Here is a 22,241-nt window from a genome sequence, read left to right as displayed (position 1 = left end):
AGGGGGTGCTCTCCCATGGCTCAGCTTAATGGATTTGGGCTGACAATTTTGTGTTTGAATCAATAATAATTACATCTGTGCCTCAATCTTTCATTAGGTCTGTGGCCTCCCTGCCAGGTCAGAGTGGGGACACCTGGAGGGCAAGGACTGTGTCTTTGCCCACAGAATAGAAGCTCCCTCCAGCGAAGTGTATGTTTTCCCCATGTTCTGGGAACGTCCAAGGCCAGAGCTGTGTCTCCCTTTTCAGACTGGGAAATCCCTAAGGGCGGCAACAGGGTCTCCCCTGTTACACTGGAGGCTTCCTGGGGCAGGGGCTGCTTTTCTTGCTCAGACTGAGAGCTCCCTGAGGACAGGAGCCGCGTCTCATCAGTCTAAGAGTCCTCCAAGGCAAGACCTAGATCTTCCCTGTTACAGTGGGAGCTCCCCAGGGCCAGGGCTATTGTCCCCAATCAGACTGGCAATTTCCAGAAGCAGGGACAAGGTCTTCAGACTAGAGCAGTTTCCCTTGCATGGCATCCAGGTCCTGCACCCAGAGGAGCTCAGCAAGTAGTGACTACCTGGTTCACTGTCCCTGGCAGTCTCCACCCTGGGGCTCCACGGGTCAAGAGGCAGAGTTCTCTGTGTGAGGCCAGGTTGGCACAAAGGCATGTGGAGGGGTAGGTGGGGCTCTGGCTGTTCTGAGGCCTAGGGGGGGCTGAGAGGCCCCTTCCTATTGGACAGGTGGCACTTTGGGGGCACAGAGCCTCAGGGCGGCAGGGGAGATGGGTAGGGACTAGCTCAGGACTGTCAAGGCCAATCCACCGATGAGTACCCCACAGGGCAGATGTTTCAACTCTTATCTCCCCTCCCCCCTTCCAGGAAGCTCATCTTTGCTGCCTTCCATCCCACCTACACTGCCTGAGCTCCTTCCATACCTGGAAACCTCCCCTTCCCCAATCACACAGAAGTCCTCATTTCCTAAATAGTCAAATCTCATGACAGGCTAATAATCCCATTTCACAGACAGGGAAATTATGACTCATGATGAGGTGTGATGGTGGGAGGATCGTGGGAGGGGCTCGGGAGACAGAATCTAGTCCCAAATTGACTTGGGAAGAGCCCAGCCCAAGAATTTAGGATCCCCCTCCTCTCCCCCACTGTCATTGAGGACATAACCATTTTTGTTTTTTGTTTTTTTTAACATCTTTATTGGAATATAATTGCTTTACAATGGTGTGTTAGTTTCTGCTGTATAACAAAGTGAATCAGCTATACATGTACATACATCCCCATATCTCCTCCCTCTTGCGTCTCCCTCCCTCCCTCCCTATCCCACCCCTCTAGGTGGTCACAAAGCACCGAGCTAATCTCCCTGTGCTATGCGGCTGCTTCCCACTAGGTATCTGTTTTACATTTGGTAGTGTATATATGTCCATGCCACTCTCTCACTTCGTCCCAGCTTACCCTTCCCTCTCCCTGTGTCCTCAAGTCCATTCTTTACGTCTGCGTCTTTATTCCTGTCCTGCCCCTAGGTTCTTCAGAACCTTTTTTTTTCTTTTTTTAGATTCCATATATATGCGTTAGCATACGGTATTTGTTTTTCTCTTTCTGACTTACTTCATTCTGTATGACAGTCTCTAAGTCCATCCACCTCACTACAAATAACTCAATTTCGTTTCTTTTTATGGCTGAGTAATATTCCATTGTATATATGTGCCACATCTTCTTTATCCATCCATCTATCGATGGACACTTAGGTTGCTTCCATGCCCTGGCTATTGTAAATAGAGCTGCAATGAACATTGTGGTACATGACTCTTTTTGAATTATGGGACATAACTATTTTGATTGAACAATTACAACTACTCATTTTCCAGCCCTGGGGGAATCCACTCCCCCTAAAGAAGACAGGAACCTGCTGTCTTAGATGCTCTAAGACCCCAACTGGAGTTCCAGGTTTGTGGAGCTGACTACCAGGTGGCCCCACTGTCCACTGGTCTAAGAGCAGAAGAGGGTACCTGGGGATGGCCACCTCCATTGTCTGATTCCAGGCATTCCAGGAAGTGTCCAGTCAAGTCATGAGGGGGTGCCAGAGGGAAGAGTCAGGCAGATCATTACAAGTTAGAGCATTCCTGAAGTCTTCACGGCCGTATGGAAACAAAATCAGAGAGAATTCCTGCATCTCACAAAATCTGTCCTAAGCACTACTGACCTGGGGTTCTGGGCATACAAACACTGCCCCCAGGGCTCCCAGGGATGAGAGTGGAGTGAGAGTTCTTTATATATTAAGGAGTTAATCTCTTGTCTGCTGTATGAGTTGCAGAAATGTCCATTGAAGAGTTTTAAGCAGGAAAGCTAGTGTCCGATTTGTTCTTCTGACCACGAAGTGGAGGATGTTTGGACGATAAGCTGGGGCCTGGGCAGACAGCAGCACCGAAGGATGTTTGTGTTACTGGAAACATGGCAGGGAATGTGGCAAGAGTTCTGTGATAAGGGGGCACCTACACAGAGCCCAGTCTGGCCTGAGGCAGCTACTGTGAAGGACAGAATTCAGCCCTTAGTGTCAGGGTCCCCAGAGATGCCCAGCAGGCCACAAAACTCCAGACCCACTTCCCCCATGAGCTGGGAGAGCTCATCACCTGTGGCTAAGAATACTGGCTCCCAGATTGCCCCAGAGGAAGGCTGGGTTCTCTTAAGGGAGCAAGATCCCCTTGGAGATGTTTCTTGGCCTCTCAGGGGTGGAAGTCCCTTCTGGTCCAGGTTTAGCAGAAGGCAGCTACCTTCCAGTTTCTTATGAGCTAAAGAGGGTTAGGATGTTTCCATGTGGAGGGTCCTTTCAAGACCTGAGCTGTGGCCAGGGGTGTGGCAGGAATCAGGGCCCCTTCCTGTTCAGATCCCTGACCCCCAGCACTGTGCACCCCTTTCTGAAGAGCCTTTGAAAGACAGAAGTGTCCCAGTCATCCCAGAGACCCCTGTACTGGCCTCAGGATGCCCGTCCCAGCGGCTCGGTGGGTTAGGGTTTCATCTGGGTGCTGGGGGTCAGTCACGGTTAGAGAGGTGAACAAAGCAAGGCAGAGCTCCTCCAAAAGCGAGTGAGAGGGAGGGACGGCCCAGGAATGGGCTTGTTATCATCACGCATGGCTGTGTTTTGTCTTTTTTTTTTTTTTGGCCGAGCTGCTTGCGGGATCTTACTTCCCCGACAAGGGATTGAACCTGTGCCCTCGGCAGTGAAGGCGCAGAGTCCTAACCACTGGACCGCCAGGGCATTCCCACGCTTTGTCTTTGAACATTCACAAATATGTCCTCTGAGTTCATGCTACTTCCCAATACCTGTCCCTGGTCCCTGGGGGCTCACTCCAGAACCTGGAGGATATGATGTGTCATCCCTCCCCACAGGGGGCTGTCAGTTGGATAGACAGACAGATGGAGGAGTCTTGTCACTATAGATCATAAATTCCTAGTCTGCCTTGGCAGACCGAGCCCTCGAGACCATCTAATCTAACCCAGTGATCCAGTGGTCTTCCCCTAGTGCCCCCCCCCATTATTTTTTGCGCAGTACGAATCATTTCCCATGAAATCTTATCCATAATCCCAACATATAAAATCAATAAAGGCAGCATTTTATGAGCGGTGTAGCACCTCACCAACACCACCAATAATCTCTTCCCCAAACCAAAACGTTTTCCGTTTCGTGCAGATACAGTTTCAAGCCCTACATGCCGTCAGACTCTTCAGCTTCTCCTCCATGGAGATGCCGTGTGACCACTGTTATGCCCCCAATGTACAGTATTGCCCATTTTACAGTAAGTCAAAGAGAAAAAAGAAGCTGTCTTCAATGGTATAAAAGCAGGCTATGGATGTCAGTTGCATTTGTCGATATGAGACCGAGCCTCTAACAGGCTTTGGTCGTTGGTGTCCAGAAAATCCTGGAACATGTCAATAAGTAGCTGCAAATGGCAACAGTTCTTTTAAACTGCTCACCTCGCATCCCTGGAACACTCTGCAGTGACCCGGGAGGAGGCCAGGTTATTGTGGGGATGTGCCCGAGTTAAAAGTGTGTAGAGGACGCATTTGAGAGTGTCTGTTGTTTTTACCTACAGTTTTCAAAATAACTTAACAAATATTTTTTAAAAGTGAGGTTAGAATCAAATGCTTAGAGAACCCCTGAAACATCTCCACCAAATATGGTGGCTCAAATGCGTCACTTTCACACGCGAGAAGGAGACGCAGGGTCAGGGAGGGGGGTTGACGGCCAAGTTCTCCCGGGGGGGGGGGGTGGTTGTCTGGCTTACAGCCTGGACTGAGCGTCGTAATCCCTAGGCTCCATCAGAGCATCACTGATATTCCTGGCCCAGGATTCCCATCGGACCCCCTTCAGCCAGCACTGCTCCCACCTCCCACCCCCCTACCCGCCCCCTTCTCCCGTCCAGCCCATCAGGCATCGGGTGAGCTGATCAGTAAAGGAGGAATTCAGGCCTCACTGTTGTCTGCCAGGCAGGTGGGCAGGAGCTCCCCTAGTCGCCCGGCCCCCAAATGCAAGGCTGTTGTGGGGAGGGGGGAGGGGGCTCAGGAATCAAAGCGAGCTCCGGGCTCCATCAGCTGCCCTCATTTGCATTAACACTGCCTCCCCGCAGGCTTCTGGATGGAGACCACGCCGGCAGTTCAACTCTGCACAGTATGGGGACAGGATAAGGGCGCGAGACAAGCCCCTTTCCCCTCCTTTGTCAGTTTCCTCTTCCCAGCTGCCCGGTCCCCGCTCCGGGGCCCTGACTGCACTCACAGCAATGGCAGGAAGTTACGTGGGGGAGGTAGGCGACCCCCGACGAAGCTCAGTGGACGGGCGATGGGGTGCAGAGAGAACCCAGGCCTTGAGGTGGGGGCTTTGTCACTCACCAGTGCTGTCACCTTGTGTTTGTGGGTTACCCTCCCAGAGCCTGGGTTTCCTCATTTTAAAAATAATGGAGAACAACCTGCCCTGTGCAGGGCAATTGAGAGGATGCAATAAGAAACGGATGAAGTAGGCTTGTAAGAGCCTGGGCTTTGCAACCGCTCAGGGAGTGGCAGCTCCTATGATGACGAGTGCTCTTGTTCAGTTTAGTTTTTAAGGAGTCACTAGTAGATCTCTGTTGTGAGACGGCTGTCTCGGGGCTGTGGATGGTTCTCTTGTCCCGGGTGACTGAAAGCTGTTGAGTGTCCCCAATCCTGGGGGAAAGCGACCCAGGCCCAGAAGAGCAGGCTTTATGCGCAAACCTTGGGCAGAACCATCCCAGGCTGATGGGGGTGGGGCACGCGGGGCACCTGCTGCCCCTTGTCTCCCGGCTGCTTGGTGCTCTGGGAGGCCGCCTCCAGCTGGCTTCCAGACGGGCAGAGTGGATTGGAGCCCGCATCGCTGTGCATCCTCAGTGCGGCTTCTCTAGCAGCCCGTGTTCCCCGAGTGGCTCTTTGCCAGGCTGGCATCTTGGCTGCTGGAATGTGCCAAGATTCAAGTACAAATGCTGTGGGCTTGGGGACAGGGTTCCATGCGGTCTTCAGGGCAAAGAGGTGCTGGCATCCCCAGCCCTCACTTAGTTGCCTCCTTCTCTCTCTCTCTGTCGCACACACAAACACGCACACGCACACCCTCCCTGGGAACTCTTTACGATCTTCTGCTCGGGTGTCAGTTTGATTCCATCCCGATACGTAGTTGTCAGTGCCTGTTATTTGCAGGGTCTTGTAAATCTGACAGGGACAGAGGGGAAAGGGATCTTCCCAGATCTTCTCAGGGACTTCATTTATTTATTCTAATATTTATTTACTTATCTGGCTGCGCCGGGTCTTAGTTGCGGCGTGCGGGATCTTTAGTTGCGGCGAGCGGGATCTTTAGTTGCGACGAGCGGGATCTTTAGTTGCGGCGAGCGGGATCTTTTGTCTGTGGCACGTGAGATCTAGTTCCCCGACCAGGGATCGAACCCGGGCCCGCTGCATTGGGAGCGTGGAGCCTTAACCTCTGGACCAGCAGGGAGGTTCCTAGTCGGGGACTTTAAAAAAGGCTGATTGCCCCAGCAGGAAATGAGCTAGGCAGAGCTGTGTGGGAGCCCTGAGGGGGGAGTTTTCTGCCAGAAGGGACATTTGGGACGAGTCCCAGAGGATGGGCAGGAGTTCCACAGAGACAGAGATGAGGGTGAAGAGGAGAGGCTGTTCCGGGCAGAGGGAACAGCCTCAGCGAGAAGAGAGAGACAGGAAAGATGGGAGGTGCTCGAGGCCCAGGGCATAGTCTCTATTGGCTGTGACGGGGAGGAAATAGAAGTCAGGGCTGCAAAGTTAGGTTGGGCCCACATTATACGAGATCTTGAGTACCCAAGTGGGAGTCTGTGGTTAAATGGGAAAGGGATAGGGAGCCATGGACAGTTTGGGGCAGGAGAGGGTCAGGATCAGAGCACTTTGGCAGCAGTGTGGGCTGGGTCCGGGGGCTGGACGGGCTGATATCCATCCAGGAGAGGGATGGCCTGTCAGATGCTTCAGCCCGCACGCTGAAATCCCCGCTCCCTGCCCCAGGCTGGCTGCGTACATGATTTGTGGGGTGCAAAGGGTGGGAGGGAACAAAGATGGCACTGAAGTTGGAGTTCCTGGGTATGATGAACAGACCCATGGCCACTGGCAAGGGCTTGGTGAGAGGACTTCATTGGGAGAGATGGCAAGTATGGGTGGGGTCGTGATGCATGGGGGTGTAGGGTTGGGATGGGGCTGGGCTTCAGCTCCTGGCTCTGCAGGGGAGGAGCTGTCCTCTGGGACTAGTGCCGAGGCTGGTCACCGAGCTCAGAGGCTGGCTCGGGGTCACTGATCGGCCTCATGTGTGTCCACAGGGACAGCACGCTGCCCATACACGCTGTGGGGCTGCCCACCCCTCACCCCTCTGCCAAGCCTCATCTGGTCCCTTGCCTGCACTTTTTTTTTTTTTTTTTTTTGGCGGTACGCGGGTCTCTCACTGCTGTGGCCTCTCCTGTTGCAGAGCACAGGCTCCGGACACGCAGGCTCAGTGGCCATGGCTCACGGGCCCAGCCGCTCCGCGGCATGTGGGATCTTCCCGGACCGGGGCACGAACCCGCGTCCCCTGCATCGGCAGGCGGACTCTCAACCACTGCGCCACCAGGGAAGCCCCCTCTATGTTTTTTAAAATTGAGATGAAATTCACATAATATAAAATTAACCATTTTATAATTCAGTGGCATTAGTACATTCTTAGTGTTGTGTAGCCACAACAGATCTGGTTTTTTTGTTTGTTTGTTTGTTTGTTTTTGCGGTGCGCGGTCCTCTCACTGTTGTGGCCTCTCCCGTTGCGGAGCACAGGCTCCAGACGCGCAGGCTCAGCGGCCACGGCTTACGGGCCCAGCCGCTCTGCGGCATGTGGGATCCTCCCAGACTGGGGCACGAACCCGCGTCCCCTGCACCGGCAGGCGGACTCTCAACCACTGCGCCACCAGGGAAGCCCCTGCCTGCACTTTCTGGGTGTCCCACCTTGCTCCTCTCTACTCTCAAGGTGGAGGGATTCTGTTCACCAGGCCAGTGTCCCAAAGGTCCCCTGTTGATGGTGTTCTGTGGGTTTCTCCCAGGTTATCGATGTGATGTCCCCGCAGGACAGAAGGGCGGGGCTGGGTCAGGGTAGCATCCAACACAGACTCAGCCTTTCTCAGCCACAGGGAGAGGAGGTGGAGTCTGTTCAGTGCAGCCTGGCATCTGCCTGAGGCCTGGAAATAGGGTTTGAGGGGTCCCCGGGGGCAGAACAATGCTTGACTGACAGGCCTCTCGAAGGGCCCCTCCTCCTCCCACCTGGCTGCCGCAGGAGTGCAGGCCTTGCCTGAGCGCCGGCCCCCCGGGCCCTCATTATGGAAAGGCTGGGGCTGAGGCTGGTGGGGCAGAGCCCAGGGCAGTAGAGGCCCGCACCTCCCGGGGGACCACTAACGCCAGTTGGGGGATGATAGAACAGCAGGATAACAGGAGGCTGGTGACCAGGCGAGCTGGGGAGGAGCCGCTTCCCTCCCCCAGACCCCTCGCTCTTCCCAGGGTGGGTCAGCCTGTCCTCCCCAGCCACTTCAAGGGCCCCTCACTCAGCGTTGGCTAACGGTGAACCTGGGGTGGGATGGCCAGTGCGGGGGCTGCAGGACCTGAGGGGGCTGGAGGGAGGGAGCCAGCAGTCATCCCCAGGCCACCAGCCTTTCCTCAGCCCTGGGCAATTACAAGGCCACAAATCACAAGGAGACGGTTGTGTAAGCACCTTTGTGAACCTAATGGAATATGCAGGGGGCCCAGGGAGGCCATGAAAATTCCATCAGCCTGGCTAACCTGGTGCCTGGCTCAGCCGGATGCAGTGAGGTTGGTGTAGGGGGGAGGGCTATGGGGGAGGGGCCCCAGGGGGTGGGACACTCCCATTGTCCCCCAGCCACAAGGCTCCTGAGCCTTAGCTCCAAGTGCTCCTGGAGCATCTGGGGGTTCCAACTCTTCCTCTGGCGCAGAGGGGGGAGCAGTGAGGTCCCCTGAGGAGACACCACTTCTGGTGCAGAAAGACGGGCTGTCCCCAGTGTAGGTCAGAGGTAGCTCACCCCACCCTGCAGGGTCAGAGTCCAGCCTCCAAAGCTCCCCAGCCCCAGCAGGGACAGCGCCTGCCTTGTCAGAACCTGCCTGGAGCTTGGAGGAAAAGAAAAGGCAAGGCCTGGGCTGTCCTGGGACAGCACGTGGGAGCTCAGAGCACAGGCCTAGCAGTTGCATAAATGCTACGTACTCCGTGTGACAGCCTCTCTGAGCCTTTATTTCCACTTCAGAAAAGAAGAGGCGTTACTTCAGAGACTCGGTGAAAGGACCAAGGGATAGAAATTCACACCAAGCGCTGAACACGATTCTTGCTTACAGCACGTGCTCACGTGCTATTATTCCATCTGTTTGAATGTAGGCTTTGAGGCAAGTCTCTGGGACTGTCGGCCTATTTCTGAGCTTGGAGGGACTCAGCTCATTCCGGGGAACTTAGCCAAAGGCAGAGGTTTGTAGAGAAAGAGGAATCTAGACTGATCTGGAACCTGGGAACTTCTTCAACTATTGGAACCAGGGCTTCTCAGCTTCAGCGCTGGGGTCTCTCTGGGCCAGTGATTCCCTGTCACGGGGGAGTCCTGAGCATTGTAGGGTGTTTAGCCGCATCCCTGGCCTCCACCCAGTAAAATCAGTGGTGCTGCCTAGCTTTGACCACCAAAAATGTCTCCAGATGTTGCCAAATGTCACCTGGAGGGGTGAGGGGGCCAAGTCCCCCTCCATCCCTGTTGAGGAACACTAGGCTATAATAGTGGGGGTGAGGGGACTGGGGAGCCGGGCCGTGCAGGAGGAGGAGGGCTGCCCCCTTAGAGTCCTGCTTTTCTTGCAGGGAAACGCCCATGGCTGGGCCCACCACCCACGTTGCCCCCATGCTGTTCCTCGCCCTCCTCCTGCTACTGGAGCTGAGCCTGGCAGTCTCCCTGGGACCCGGAAGCTCTGCTCGGAACCTCCCGGAGAATCACATCGACCTCCCGGGCCCAGCACTGTGGACGCCCCAGACCAGCCACCACCGCCGGCAGGGCCTGGGCAAGAAGGAGCGTGACCCAGGCACACCTGGCCGGGCCCAGGATGGGGCTGTGGTTGCCACCACCAGGCAGGCCTCCAGGCTGCCAGGGGCAGGGGGGCTGCTGCCTGGGCAGAGTCCTGCAGGCCTGCTGCAGGACAAGGATCTGCTCCTGGGGCTGACACTGCCCTACCCCGAGAAGCAGAGCCGGTCTCCAGGGTCAGAGAGGGTGAAGAAACGAGGCAGGGAGCACAAGAGACGTAAGGAGAGGTTGAAACTGCACAGAGGTAGCTGGAGGTCTTCGAGGGGGTGGGGCCCTGCAACGAAAGGGGGAGGGGGAGTGGGGGAGAGGGATCAGATCCAAAGGGCCAAGGGGACTTCAGGGACAGGACAGGGAGGCGGGGGAGGGGGGGAAAGTGGGGGGCGGCGGTGTCAATGGTGTGAGGTCCCTGGGAGGACATCCAGGGTCCCCAAAGGGGACAGGTAGTGGACCCCCAGAGGAAGGGAGGGGTCTCACTGAAGTCAGAGGGATCTGGTAAGAAGTGGACGCTGGGAAAGGCCTGGGCGTAGAGCATGGGAGGAAGAGAAGGACATGTGGCCATAGGAGCTCAGTCTTATCAGTAGATCGTCCTCCTAAATCAGGAAGTTCTACCTCGTATCTGACCTAAATCCATCCTACTGTAAGTCCTGAATAGAGATGGGACAGTTCGGTGCCCTCCAAGCACATCACTTAATCAACTCCGAGGCACAGAGCAGAGGCCGAGAGCTTAGACTCTGAAGCCAGATCTGCCCCAGGTCTGATTCTGGCTCCACTACTTACTGGCAAGTCATCTTTCTGTGCCTCAGTTTCTGCAAAGTGAGTGTCATGGCCCCTTCTGCCCTCAGGGTAGATTCAGAGCCGGCTTGCTATCTGAAGCACCCAGAATGGTGTCTGGCACGTGGCAGGGGCAATGGGCAGTGGTTGTTACTAGTTAATTCTCAGTTTTCTCTCAGTGCTGAGTCGCGTCCTCCGACCTGGACACGGCTGACCAAGGAGAGCGGTCACGTCCTTATTTCTCCTGCCTCTGCTCTGTTTGTTTGATGGGGTTTCTTCCTCGTCTTTCTGACCTTCCTTTAAGTTCCCTCCACGTTCCCAAATCCCCTGTGAGCCGAACCACCCACTGGTCCCAGCCTCCCCAGGACAAACGTGTCCCAGCAGCCCCACCCAGCAGGCTCCTCCCCAGTCTCCCCTGGCCAGAGCCCAGGCAGGCAACCTCGGCTTCCAAGTCTCTACGTGTGACATGACTGCCTCTAGGGGCAGACCGAGTGCCACAGGCATGGATGGGGGCGGGGGGCTTTGCAGGAGGGGGGTGGTGGTTCTCCTGCAAACAGCTGGGACTTGCTTCCCTTCCAGGCCCGCTGAGACCCCCCAGGTGGACAGAACACAGGGGAGTTTGCCCAGCTTAGACTCTCAGCCTCCCGCCCCTGGGGATCACGTGTCAGGTGGGGTGGGGGCAGTGACAGCCTTGACAGCAAGCAAGCAGGCATACACGGGGCGTGGACTCAGCCCAGCCCAGCTCCAGCCCCAGCTCCCGTGGACCAGCCGGGCGCTCCCACGAGAGTGGGTGAGTGGAGGTCTGGAGTCCAGGCCCAGGCCTGCTGACCAGCTGTAAGGTCTCAGCCTGATGGGGCCTCCGTTTCCTTCTGTAAAATGAATAGAGCAGATTCAGTGGTCCCCAAGTCCTCTTCCTACTCTCTGGGGTTCATCTCTGGATGGTGGGGAGGCCCCAACTGACCCAACCAACCTTAAAGTCAGATCTTGCCTGAGAAAAAGAGGCAAGGATGAGCATGGGGCCTCTAGCTTTTCTCGAAGCCCCCTGGTTCCCGACCACCCCCCAACCCTGCACACTCTCCCCCCTCACACTCATCCGACCCCATCCTGCCCACATATCTTGGAAGGCAGCTTCAGTGGTTAAAAGTATTGGTTTTGCAACAAATGGACCTGGGTTCGAATTCAGACTTTGATACTCACTAGCTGTGTGCTCTCAGGCAAGTTGCCTAACTTCTCTGTGCTTCAGTTTCCTTCCCTGTAGATGAGGCTGAAAGAGTACCTCCCTGCCAGAGCTCCTGCAAAGGTTAGGTGAAATAGTGCTTGTAAAGCAGGACCCAGCGTACAACATGGTCCCAGCACACACAGCATGTACTCAATAAAACGGTCATTATCACCACGTAGGGAGCTCTCACCTCCCAGCCTTCTCAAAAGCCTTTGCCTCCCTGCAATGCCTCTCGGCCTCATCCCCTACTCAAACTTACTCTCCTCCAGGAAGCCTTCCATGGTTAATCCTACTAAGTTCCATTCGTTGCACTTACACTGCTGGCTGCAACTTGCTGGAATATTGCTTTAGAGCAAGAATCCTGGGCCATCTCCCCAGCAACACTGCAAATTCATCCAAGACTTCCCCTCCTCGTCCTGCCCCCAGACTCCTGCTTCCACCCCCGCAGGAGGGTGGGCAGCAGCGATGTCGGCTGAGCCAATAGCTTGTCATATGGTTCCTGCCGCCCCCCTGTTCGCAGCAGGAAATGTGGGTCCAGCTGTGGGCCGATACGGGGTGGTGGGTGGCAAGCAGATACAGTTGCTGTGTTTCCTGCTCCTTGTCTCAGGCCGAGCCTTGGTCAGAGGTCCCAGCTCCCTGATGAAGAAGGTGGAGCTGTCAGAAGACCAGGCCCCAGATGCCGCGATGGAGGAATCCTCCACCAGCCTGGCCCCCACCATACTCTACCTCACCACCTTTAAGGCAGCACCTGCCACAGAAGAGTCCCTGATCCTGCCCGTCACATCCCTGTGGCCCCAGGTAAGGGGCCCGGGGCGGCCTCGGAGATGGAAGGGTCCTTGAGATGATGTCATGCAAAGCCCTCTTAGTACATTTAGGGAGACTGAGGCACAGTGGCAGGAAGGAGCTGGTCCAGGCCGGCGGGGCTGGATGGAATCCAGGTCTCCCGATGCCCGTCCAGCCCAGCTCAGGCCAGTGGGCCCACTGGCCAGGGAGGGCTGCCACTGTCCAGGCAGTGGTCCTGGGGGCTCACTCTAGGGAATGCCAAGGAAGCAAGTGTCGGCTCAGCACACTGGTCTCTGCATCTGGAAGGGCAGGGCCTTTGGGGAAGAATTTCATACGTGCTGAAAAGTACAGAGAATGATAATCTTTAAAACCATGTCCCCATGATCCAGAATTAACAAGCTTTAGTTAACACTTTGACCCATCTGCTTCAGACCTTTAAAAAGGATATATGGAAGGGACTTCCCTGGAGGTCCAGTGGTTAAGACTCCGCGCTTCCACTGCAGGGGGTGTGGGTTCGATCCCCGGTCGGGGAACTAAGGTCCCACATGCCGCGTGGCACAGACAAAGAAAACAAGAACAGAAACAAAAAGATACACAGAGAGGGAGCAGGCCAGCAAACGTGGCAAATACACCGACCATTGGTGAGTCTAGAGGGAGGGTACTTGTTGCAATTAACGTGAGGTGCATCACTGCACCTCTTCTGGGGCTTTGGAATTTGTTTCAAAATAAAATCATTAAAAATGATCAAAAATAAATATATGTGTAGAAGAAATAAAACTTTTTTTTAGCAGTAGATCTTTCTTATTCTCTTTCTGGGTCTTACACCCCCCTGAGATTCTGATAAGACTGTGGGCCATTTCCGACGAATTCATGGTTACCCGTGCTGTCGCAGGGCCCCTGAGGCCCATGTGTTGAGAACCCAGCCCTTGAAGGTGGGTTCACATCCTACTGTGGCCAGGGCTGTGAGTGGAACTGAGCCACGGCCGTGGCCTCAACAGTGCCACAGAGAGCTGGTGACGTCTGCAGGGGGGAGAAGGGGCAGGGGAACGAGGAGCTGGGCTTCCTCCTGAGCGGACACAGCTGCCTCCCCCGCCTCCCCCAGAGGGCCTGGTGGACCACTTGCCCGACGACATCAGCTGCCTGTAGGCGCCGTCCCACATTGGGGGTGGCTGCTCTGGGCGGCCCTCTCGATGCCCCCGGGCTGGGATTGCAGGCTGTCCAGCACAGGGTGAGCTGGCCTCTGAGGAGCCCCTCCTTTGCTCTCTGGTCCTGGGGCCCCATGTTTCTTCTTTCACCTGTTGGGCTCTTCAAGCTCCCTCCGCTCTACCCCCTTCTGCAGGCTCATCCCAGGCCCGACGGGGAGGTGATGCCCACACTGGACATGGCCTTGTTTGACTGGACCGATTATGAAGACTTAAAGCCTGAGGTCTGGCCGTCTACGAAGAAGAAAGGTATGTCTACCCACCCCGCCACCCCCTTGCTGGGCTCCCTCCCCTCTCCCACCATCCATTGGGGTAGGGGCCTCGGTGACCCCAGCCTGACCTACATATGTCCAAGGTGGGATAGGGGGCCTGGAGTCTATAATGGCACGGACAACTGAAATGGACTTGCTGCTCTCAAGTGCTCATCGCACGGCAAACGCTTTCCACGTAGCTACTCACTTAACCTTAAAAAAAAAAAAAAAAAAAGTTAGGTCTGTTCTGCTGTTGATCCCACTTTAGAGAAGAGAAAACTGAGGCAGAGAGAGGTATTGTGTCTTATCCAAGCCACACTGGGAGTGGCGGTGTGAGCGCTCTCGCCCTGGTGTTCTGTGCTTAATCTCTCTGCCCTGCTGGGCCTCAGCCTCTGACCACAGATCCTGTTTTCCCCAGAGAAACACCGGGGCAAACTCTCCAGTGATGGGAATGAAACATCACCAGCTGAAGGGGAGCCCTGCGACCATCACCAGGACTGCCTGCCAGGTACCGAACCAGCATCGTGTTCAAGGCACTAGGCCAGGCGCTGGGGGAACCTGCGTAGGGATGGGGGCGGGTGTTCCCAGACACATGAGCAGGACTCTTTAGGGATGGTAAATAATAACAACCACAGCTCCCACTTTACTGAGAGTTGCTGTCATACTTTGTTCTATTTAATCCTCACAGCAACCCAGAGAAAGAGACCCTATCGTTCCCCATTTTCAGGCAAGGAAATTGAGGCTCAGAGAGGCTAAGTGTTTCAGCCGAGGTCACACAGCTAGGAAGTGGCTCAAACCTGAGTCTGCCTGGTTCTGAACCGCTGCCCCACGCTGCCTTAAATCATGATGACCCTTCTCTCGACTTCTCTCTCCTAACGTCTTTTTGGGCTTAATTCTGTCCTTGTCCCATCATGACACTGCTGGGCTTCTCGGGATACTTTGATGACATCCTGACCTGTCCAGCAGCTGAGCCCATTAAGACAGTCTGAAAACAGAGGCCTGGGGTTTTGTTTGTTTGTTTGTTTTGTGGTACGCGGGCCTCTCACTGTTGTGGCCTCTCCCGTTGCGGAGCACAGGCTCCGGACGCGCAGGCTCAGCGGCCATGGCTCGCTGGCCCAGCCACTCCGCGGCATGTGGGATCTTCCCGGACCGGGGCACGAACACTTGTCCCCTGCATCGGCAGGCGGACTCTCAACCACTGCGCCACCAGGGAAGCCCTAAGGCCTGGGGTTTTGATTGATGGTCTAAACTGCTGGCCCTTGATTGGGTCAGTCAGAACTTCTGAGAAGACGATAGCAAGGGGGAGTTAGAAGGGCAGGAGGTTTCTGGGGGTGGGGGGTAGGGTAAGGCCTGTGAACGATAAAAGTGGAACGAAGGAGGAATGGACAGGAGACTGTGATGCAGTCGCCTGCCAGCCCAGCGGGGAGCTCCAGAGCAAAGATTCCCTGTTAGAAGAGGCCCCTGCTGGGCAGGTAGCCGGGCCCTGGCACCCCCGCTGAGCCAGTGACTGCCTGGGCCGTTCTGCTCCGGAACAGTGTGACATTGGCTCAGGAGGCTCCTGCAGGTGTTAACAGCTGGAGGCTGGCAGCTAACTGCTCTCCTGGCCGATGGATGGCAAGTGCCTTCCGGAGGGACATCTGAGTTGCACACCTCCACGATGCTCGTTAATTCAGTGACCAGAATATTCTACAAAACAGCAACCCAACAAGCCATTTGGCATCGGATAAGCCAGACCGCCAGCTCCCTGAAAGGCTGTTTTCTTTCCAAACCATTGTTTTCACCCTGAGCAGAAAGAAAAGGCTCAAGTTTGGGCCAACTGAACAGTGGCTCTGAGAGTTGGCTCCATGGTGGGCGAGGCCGTGCCTAGGGCCTGCCTCTCGGGGGCTTCTGTTTCCCCATCTGTCCAAAGAGGACGTTGGCTCCATGATCACTGAGGCCCCTCCCAGCTCCATGCTAACTTCACACCTGACAGCCCCCAGCCGTTCCACCCGGGGGGGCGGGAATCCCACAGCGCCCTCGCTCCTCCCATGATCAATCAATTGCCCATCTGGGGCGTCTGGGGTCTCTGCCGCCCACCCCCAGGGGCCTCGGCCGTGACATTCGTCAGTGGTTCCAGCTGGGAGCCTTGCGCACCAGATGGTCCATCCTGCCCGGGATGGCCCCACCATGGAGATGATGTATCTCTTGTCCAGTGGGAGCGTGTGCAGGGCACAGGGAGGGTCCACTCGGCGTGGCTGACCGCGTGTGCTTTTGCTGTGTGGGCAGGGACCTGCTGCGACCTCCGGGAGCACCTCTGCACGCCCCACAACCGAGGCCTGAACAACAAATGCTTTGATGACTGCATGTGTGTGGAAGGTGAGCCCGACATCGGGGGCTCCCTCGGTGCGGAGACCTCGCAACCTCCCTTTCTCCTCCAAGCTGGGGTGGGCGGAGAAGGGGGTGGGAGAACCCCTCGGGGGGCTGAAGACACGAGCAGGGGCAGCTTTGCTCGGCGCCCACAATCTGTGAACTCATTTAGTCTCGATTCCTGGCATCGTTGGTCAAATTTGCTTTTCTCACCTCTTGAAATACAAGCTGGCATGATCTCCCATGATCTGGAGGCGGGAGAGGGGAGGAGAGAGGAGCGTATCTTTTAAAATAAGATCAAACCTGAGAAGCCTGGTGTTTTCATACCGGAATTCTATCCCAGGGGAGACATTCCAAGCGTGATAACAAGGGGTGGGGGGTGGATTTCCCAGCACTGTCCCAGGGAAGGATGCACTTGCCCAGCTGGCTCCCTCTTTAACTCCTCGGAGCTCCCACGTGGAGCGGTATGTGCCCTCCTGCCCAGGTGGGCCCAGGTGTACCCGGCTCTGTGCTAAGCCCTTTACCCATTATCTCCGTAATCCTCCCAACCATCCCAGGAAGGGAGCTATTGTTCTCCCCATTTTACCCAAGAGCAAACTGAGGCACAGAAAGGTTAAGCCACTTGCCCAAACCTACATAGCTAGAAAAGTGGGAGAACATTTTAAATTTTGTATTCTGAAAAATTTCAAACATATATTAAAGTTGTCAGGATAGTATAATGAACTCCCATTTCCCGTCACCCAGCTTCAGTAATGCTCCCTCATGGCCAATCTGTGCTGTCTCCCCTCCCATCTGCTTCCCCCATTGCAATAGGATTTTTTAAATCTTTTTTTTGGCCACGCTGCGCAGCATGTGGGATCTTACCCCGACCAGGGATCAAACCTGCGCCCCCTGCAGTGGGAACGCAGAGTCTTAACCACTGGACCGCCAGGGATGTCCCTGCAATAGGATTTTGAAGCCACTCCTGGAAGTGTAGCTATTTCATCTGTGAATATTTCAGTATACACATCTAAGAGATAAGTGCTCTTTTAAAAACAAAATACCAAAAATGCGCAATAATTACTCAGTGTCATCCCACATCCAGGGCTCACATTTTCCTGAGTGAAGGGATTTGGTCTCAGTCCCTCTGTTGACCATTCTGAGATACATGCCCAATTTTTTCTCACATTAGCCTCAAAAATTATCTGCTGTGAGAGCGATAAAGCTGCTTAGGTCCAATTATTCATTCATCCAGTCTGTCAATAAATATTTATTGAGTGCCTACTATGTGTTGGGCTCTGATGAGGACATTGGGGATTCAGCGGCAAAGAGAGCCAGCAAGTTCTGCGCCCATGGATTCCATTCTAGTGAGATGAACGACAATAAGCAAATAAGTAGACAAGATGTCTTTAGAAAGGGATAGGGGCTGTAAAGAAAATAATCCAGACTGGCCTGGTGAGCAGTCTGGGAGGTGTTTTAGAAAGGGTGGGCAGGAGCGGACTGCAGAACCAGCCACCTGAAAATGAGGGGTGGGGGGAGGGAGAGAGAGTCCCAGGCAAGCGGCAGAGTAAAGCCAAGGGCCTCAGGCAGGAATGAGGCTGGCATGTTTGAGGGCGCCTGGCACACAGTAGCCAACGGGGAAGGTGGCAGAAGGAGAAGTAGGAGAAGCTGGCGGGGAGGATCGTGCAGGACTTTGAGTTATAATGGGAAGGTGTCGGCAGGTTTTAAGCAGGGGAGTGACCTGGTCTGACTTACGAGTGTAACAGCTCACTCTGGCCGCAGTACTGTTGGGGGCAGGAGTGGAGACACAGAGGACCAGCTGGGAGGTGAGGGGATGGAGGAAGGCAGGGGTGGAGATGCCGGGGAGCTGCCTTCTGTTACCCGTGTGCAGGGCTGGCGGCCCATTTCGCAGAGGAGGAGACTGAGGTGCAGAATGGCCCGGAGGTCCAGGAAGCCCGGAATAGCGCCAGGGCCTCCAGGTCCATCCTGCCCACGTGAGGGGGACGTGGCCCGACTGAGTTCACACACCCAGCTGGTGCCCAGCCCCTCTGCCCAGGAAGGCGTCCTTCCTTCCTCCCCAGGGCCTCAGGTAGGAGGGGGTCGCTTTTCAGGCATCCAAAAGATATGTGTGCAGGCAAAAGCCCATCTCTCGTTTCCCGCGGTCTCTCCCACCCCAGTCGGTCCCACCAAAATTCTTGCTTCCTCCGTGGAGACTCAGGCTCCAGAAAAAAAAAAATTGAGTAGAAATGACAGCTCATTAAAGATGGTCCAGGAAGAGGCTGTCAGGAACCCTCTGAGGACCAAGAGTCCTGAGGGCTTCTGAGAAATCCCAGAAAGGTGAACTCAGGTTCCAGGGATGAAGTCCAGCAGTCTAGGCCAGCCTGGATTCCGGAGGGTTCCAGAAGGGCTTCTGTGGCTACCGACCACTCCTGCTTATAATCCACTGCCCCCCTCCTAAGTGTATTTTGTGTGGCCACAGGTCTGAAAGCTGCGATCCAGGTGTCAATTCTAGACCCCAAAGCACAAACTTCACAGCAACTCCTTTATTCTCTTGACAGTGACGTAAGCAGATCTTAAGCAGGTGATGTCCTCCTGTCTCCCTGTGGTCACTCCTAAACTGAAATGTAGGGATTGCTCAGGCCACACTGAGCAATCTCTTCCCCTAACCCTCCCACCCCCCATCAGGAGGATGTGGCCTTCTGTGGCCTTAAATGAAAAACATGTCTACCCATGTATGTCAGGGGATGCCTGACATGTGGTTACGATAGAGCCACAGAACCCCTCCCACTGGTGGGCCAGGAGGGCCACGACTACTTTAATTGGGGTGGTCAGGGAGGGTCCCTTTGAGACCTGAAGGCTGTGAAGGAGCCAGCTATGCCAAGAACTTCAGGAAGGCATTTCTGGCTGTGAGAACAGCAAGTGCAAAGGCCCTGGAGCCAAAAATGAATGGGTGTATGAGGAAAAGCAAGAAAACTGGGTGTGGCTGGAGTTAGAGAGTGAGGAGGGGAGTGGGAGGTGAAGAGAGCAGACAGGAGGCAGGTCCAGGTCCCAGAGGGTCTTATAAGCCAGGGTAGGAAGTTTGGATCTCCTTTTGAGTACAGTGGGGAGTCATGGGAGGTTTTATAGGGGAGGGCAGAATCTGCATCCCTTTAACGAAAGGTTTTTAATGGACTATTTTTTTTTAACATCTTTATTGGGGTATAATTGCTTTACAATGGTGTGTTAGTTTCTGCTTTATAACAAAGTGAATCAGTTATACATGTGTTCCCATATGTTGGACTATTTTTTAAGAGCAGTTTTAGGTTTACAGAAAGATCGTGCAAAAAATGCAGAGTTCTCACATGCCCCCCCAAACAGCAGAGTTCTCACATGCCCCCCCAAACAGCAGAGTTCTCACATGCCCCCCCAAACAGCAGAGTTCTCACATGCCCCCCCAAACAGCAGAGTTCTCACATGCCCCCCCAAACAGCAGAGTTCTCACATGCCCCCCAAACAGCAGAGTTCTCACATGCCCCCCCAAACAGCAGAGTTCTCACATGCCCCCCAAACAGCAGAGTTCTCACATGCCCCCCCAAACAGCAGAGTTCTCACATGCCCCCCCAAACAGCAGAGTTCTCACATGCCCCCCCAAACAGCAGAGTTCTCACATGCCCCCCAAACAGCAGAGTTCTCACATGCCCCCCCAAACAGCAGAGTTCTCACATGCCCCCCCAAACAGCAGAGTTCTCACATGCCCCCCAAACAGCAGAGTTCTCACATGCCCCCCCAAACAGCAGAGTTCTCACATGCCCCCCCAAACAGCAGAGTTCTCACATGCCCCCCCAAACAGCAGAGTTCTCACATGCCCCCCCAAACAGCAGAGTTCTCACATGCCCCCCCAAACAGCAGAGTTCTCACATGCCCCCCAAACAGCAGAGTTCTCACATGCCCCCCCAAACAGCAGAGTTCTCACATGCCCCCCCAAACAGCAGAGTTCTCACATGCCCCCCAAACAGCAGAGTTCTCACATGCCCCCCCAAACAGCAGAATTCTCACATGCCCCCCAAACAGCAGAGTTCTCACATGCCCCCCAAACAGCAGAGTTCTCACATACCCCCCCAAACAGCAGAGTTCTCACATGCCCCCCCAAACAGCAGAGTTCTCACATGCCCCCCAAACACACAGTTTCCCCTATTATCCTACTCTAGTGTGGTGCACTTTTTACAACTGATGAACCAATAGTGATACATTATTCACTAAAGTCCATAATTTACATTAGGGGTTCACTCTTCGTGTTGCACATTCTATGCGTTTTGACAAATGTGCAGACATGTACCCCCCATTATAGTATCACACAGAATAGTTTCGTGGCCCTAAATATCCCCTGTGCTCCATCTGTTCACTCTTGCCTTCTCCATCTGTGATTCGCTTTTTTAAGCCCATTCAGGCTGCTCTGCGGGGGATGGGTTGGTTGTAGGACAGAAAAAAGAAGGGGGTGGTGGTGAGAGGATGCAGGGGGTTCCAGAGGGCGCGGAGGGGTCTGGCTGGTCACATCCCTGACCCCCTTGCCTCCCTTCACCCAGGGCTGCGCTGCTACGTCAAATTCCACCGGAACCGCAGGGTCACCCGGAGAAAGGGGCGCTGCGTGGAGCCCGAAACGGCCGACGGCGACCAGGGATCTTTCATCAACGTCTAGCGGGCCTCGTGAGGCGCCTCCCTACCGGCCAGGGGACTGAGCGCGGGAGGCTTGGAGAAGCCGGGCAGTTTGTTTATAACTCGCGGTGGCAGATCAACTGGGGAGGCAGATGACTGAGGCTGCAGGCTCAGACCCAGGACACTCAGCCCCAGGAGGGGAGCCCTGGGCGAACTGCCCCCGCCCAGGAGCCAAGCAGCAGCACACCTGCAGCCACCACCCGGCCAATGGGAGACCCACACCGCCAGCGCATCCCGGTGTCCGCGTTCTCCGCGATGGCAATGTCGAGAGCGCCCTCTAGCCTCCGACCGCAGCACTGCAATTGTTTCAAGTTTAAAAAGGAAGAGGTTTTCGAGCTGGGAAAGAATGGAAACTCCCTGGGAGACGAGTACGAAGCACCTCCTATGTACCAGGCACTGTGCTAAATGAAGGGCATACATTATCTCATTTGTCACATGGCCCTTTAAAGTAGGCATAATCACCATTTTACAGGGGAGGAAACTGAGGCAAGGTTTTATGACTTGTCCAGGGTCCCACATCAATTCTCCTCAAACCTTCACCTGTGTAAGAATCCCCAGGGATCTGGTTAAAATGCAGATTCCAATTCAGTCGATTCTGCATTTCTAACAAGCTTCAGGGCATGCCAATGCTGCTGGACCCAAGACCCCACTGAAAACACCAGGTCCTGAAGTGTCAGGGTGAATCTGGCATCTGAACCTGGGTCCGACCAGCTCCAAGGCCCACGTCTTTGCTCCTCCACAACTAAGGACGCATTTCAGGTTCTCCACGGCTTTCGGTGAGAGAGACGTGTTCTCTAGTTGTTCCTTTCACTGTGGTGAAGGCTGGAATAACCGACTCTTCTCTTCTTTCCCTGGACAAAGGTATATCATTTAAAAAACAAGAGAAAATGTGCATTAAACACCTGCTTGCCTATAAGGCATGATTTGGGCAGATTGACCCCTGCCCTCTGGTAGCTGGTATTCTGAGACATGAAGTGTTTGGGGTAGACAGTAAAGCTGTCTCTTATTTCTATGGCCCCGCTCACCCCGTCCTGGGACATGCACTTTGGAGTTGCCTGAAAGCTGCCACCCCAGGGGGGTTCTTTGGCTTTTGTAGTTCATGTCCTTTGAGAATCTAATGCAAGCATGGACTCAAAAAGTACGCACATTGCCCGTGTGCACCCACTTTGCATACGTCTTAGTGGTTCCCAGGCCCCCCAGAGACCATCCCAGGACCCCCAGCCTACACTTTGGCAGCAGAGCCCACTGAGGAGTTGGGGCACCTCTCCTAACAGCTCCCCACAGGCCAGACTCACGATGCCTACCCCAAACACCTCTCTGAGCAGATGTGACTCTAGTGACCACCTCAGGAGAGCCACTTAAATCCCCCCACCTGGCATCTCACTCAGGACCTTCAGGTACAGGGCAAAGACGGTTG

At 54.9% G+C, this 22,241-nt stretch overlaps 1 protein-coding gene across 1 annotated transcript; it reads left to right on the top strand.

Moving 5' to 3' along the window:
- Nucleotides 1–9,355: 9,355 nt before the first annotated feature.
- Nucleotides 9,356–20,807, top strand: DRAXIN (dorsal inhibitory axon guidance protein; the record flags this gene model as incomplete). The annotated part of the gene is made up of 6 exons (XM_082661618.1): nt 9,356–9,825; nt 12,179–12,369; nt 13,694–13,805; nt 14,226–14,315; nt 16,073–16,162; nt 20,695–20,807. The coding sequence occupies exons 1-6, from the start codon at nt 9,375–9,377 to the stop codon at nt 20,805–20,807; spliced, it is 1,047 nt and encodes a 348-aa protein (XP_082517744.1). The 5' UTR covers nt 9,356–9,374.
- Nucleotides 20,808–22,241: the final 1,434 nt, after the last annotated feature.

Source organism: Grampus griseus (genome assembly GCF_964374135.1).
Source record: "Grampus griseus genome assembly, chromosome: 1".
NCBI classification, from domain to species: Eukaryota; Metazoa; Chordata; class Mammalia; order Artiodactyla; family Delphinidae; genus Grampus; species Grampus griseus.
Note: the sequence above shows the minus strand (reverse complement) of the source record. Positions and strands in the feature narration are given on the sequence as shown.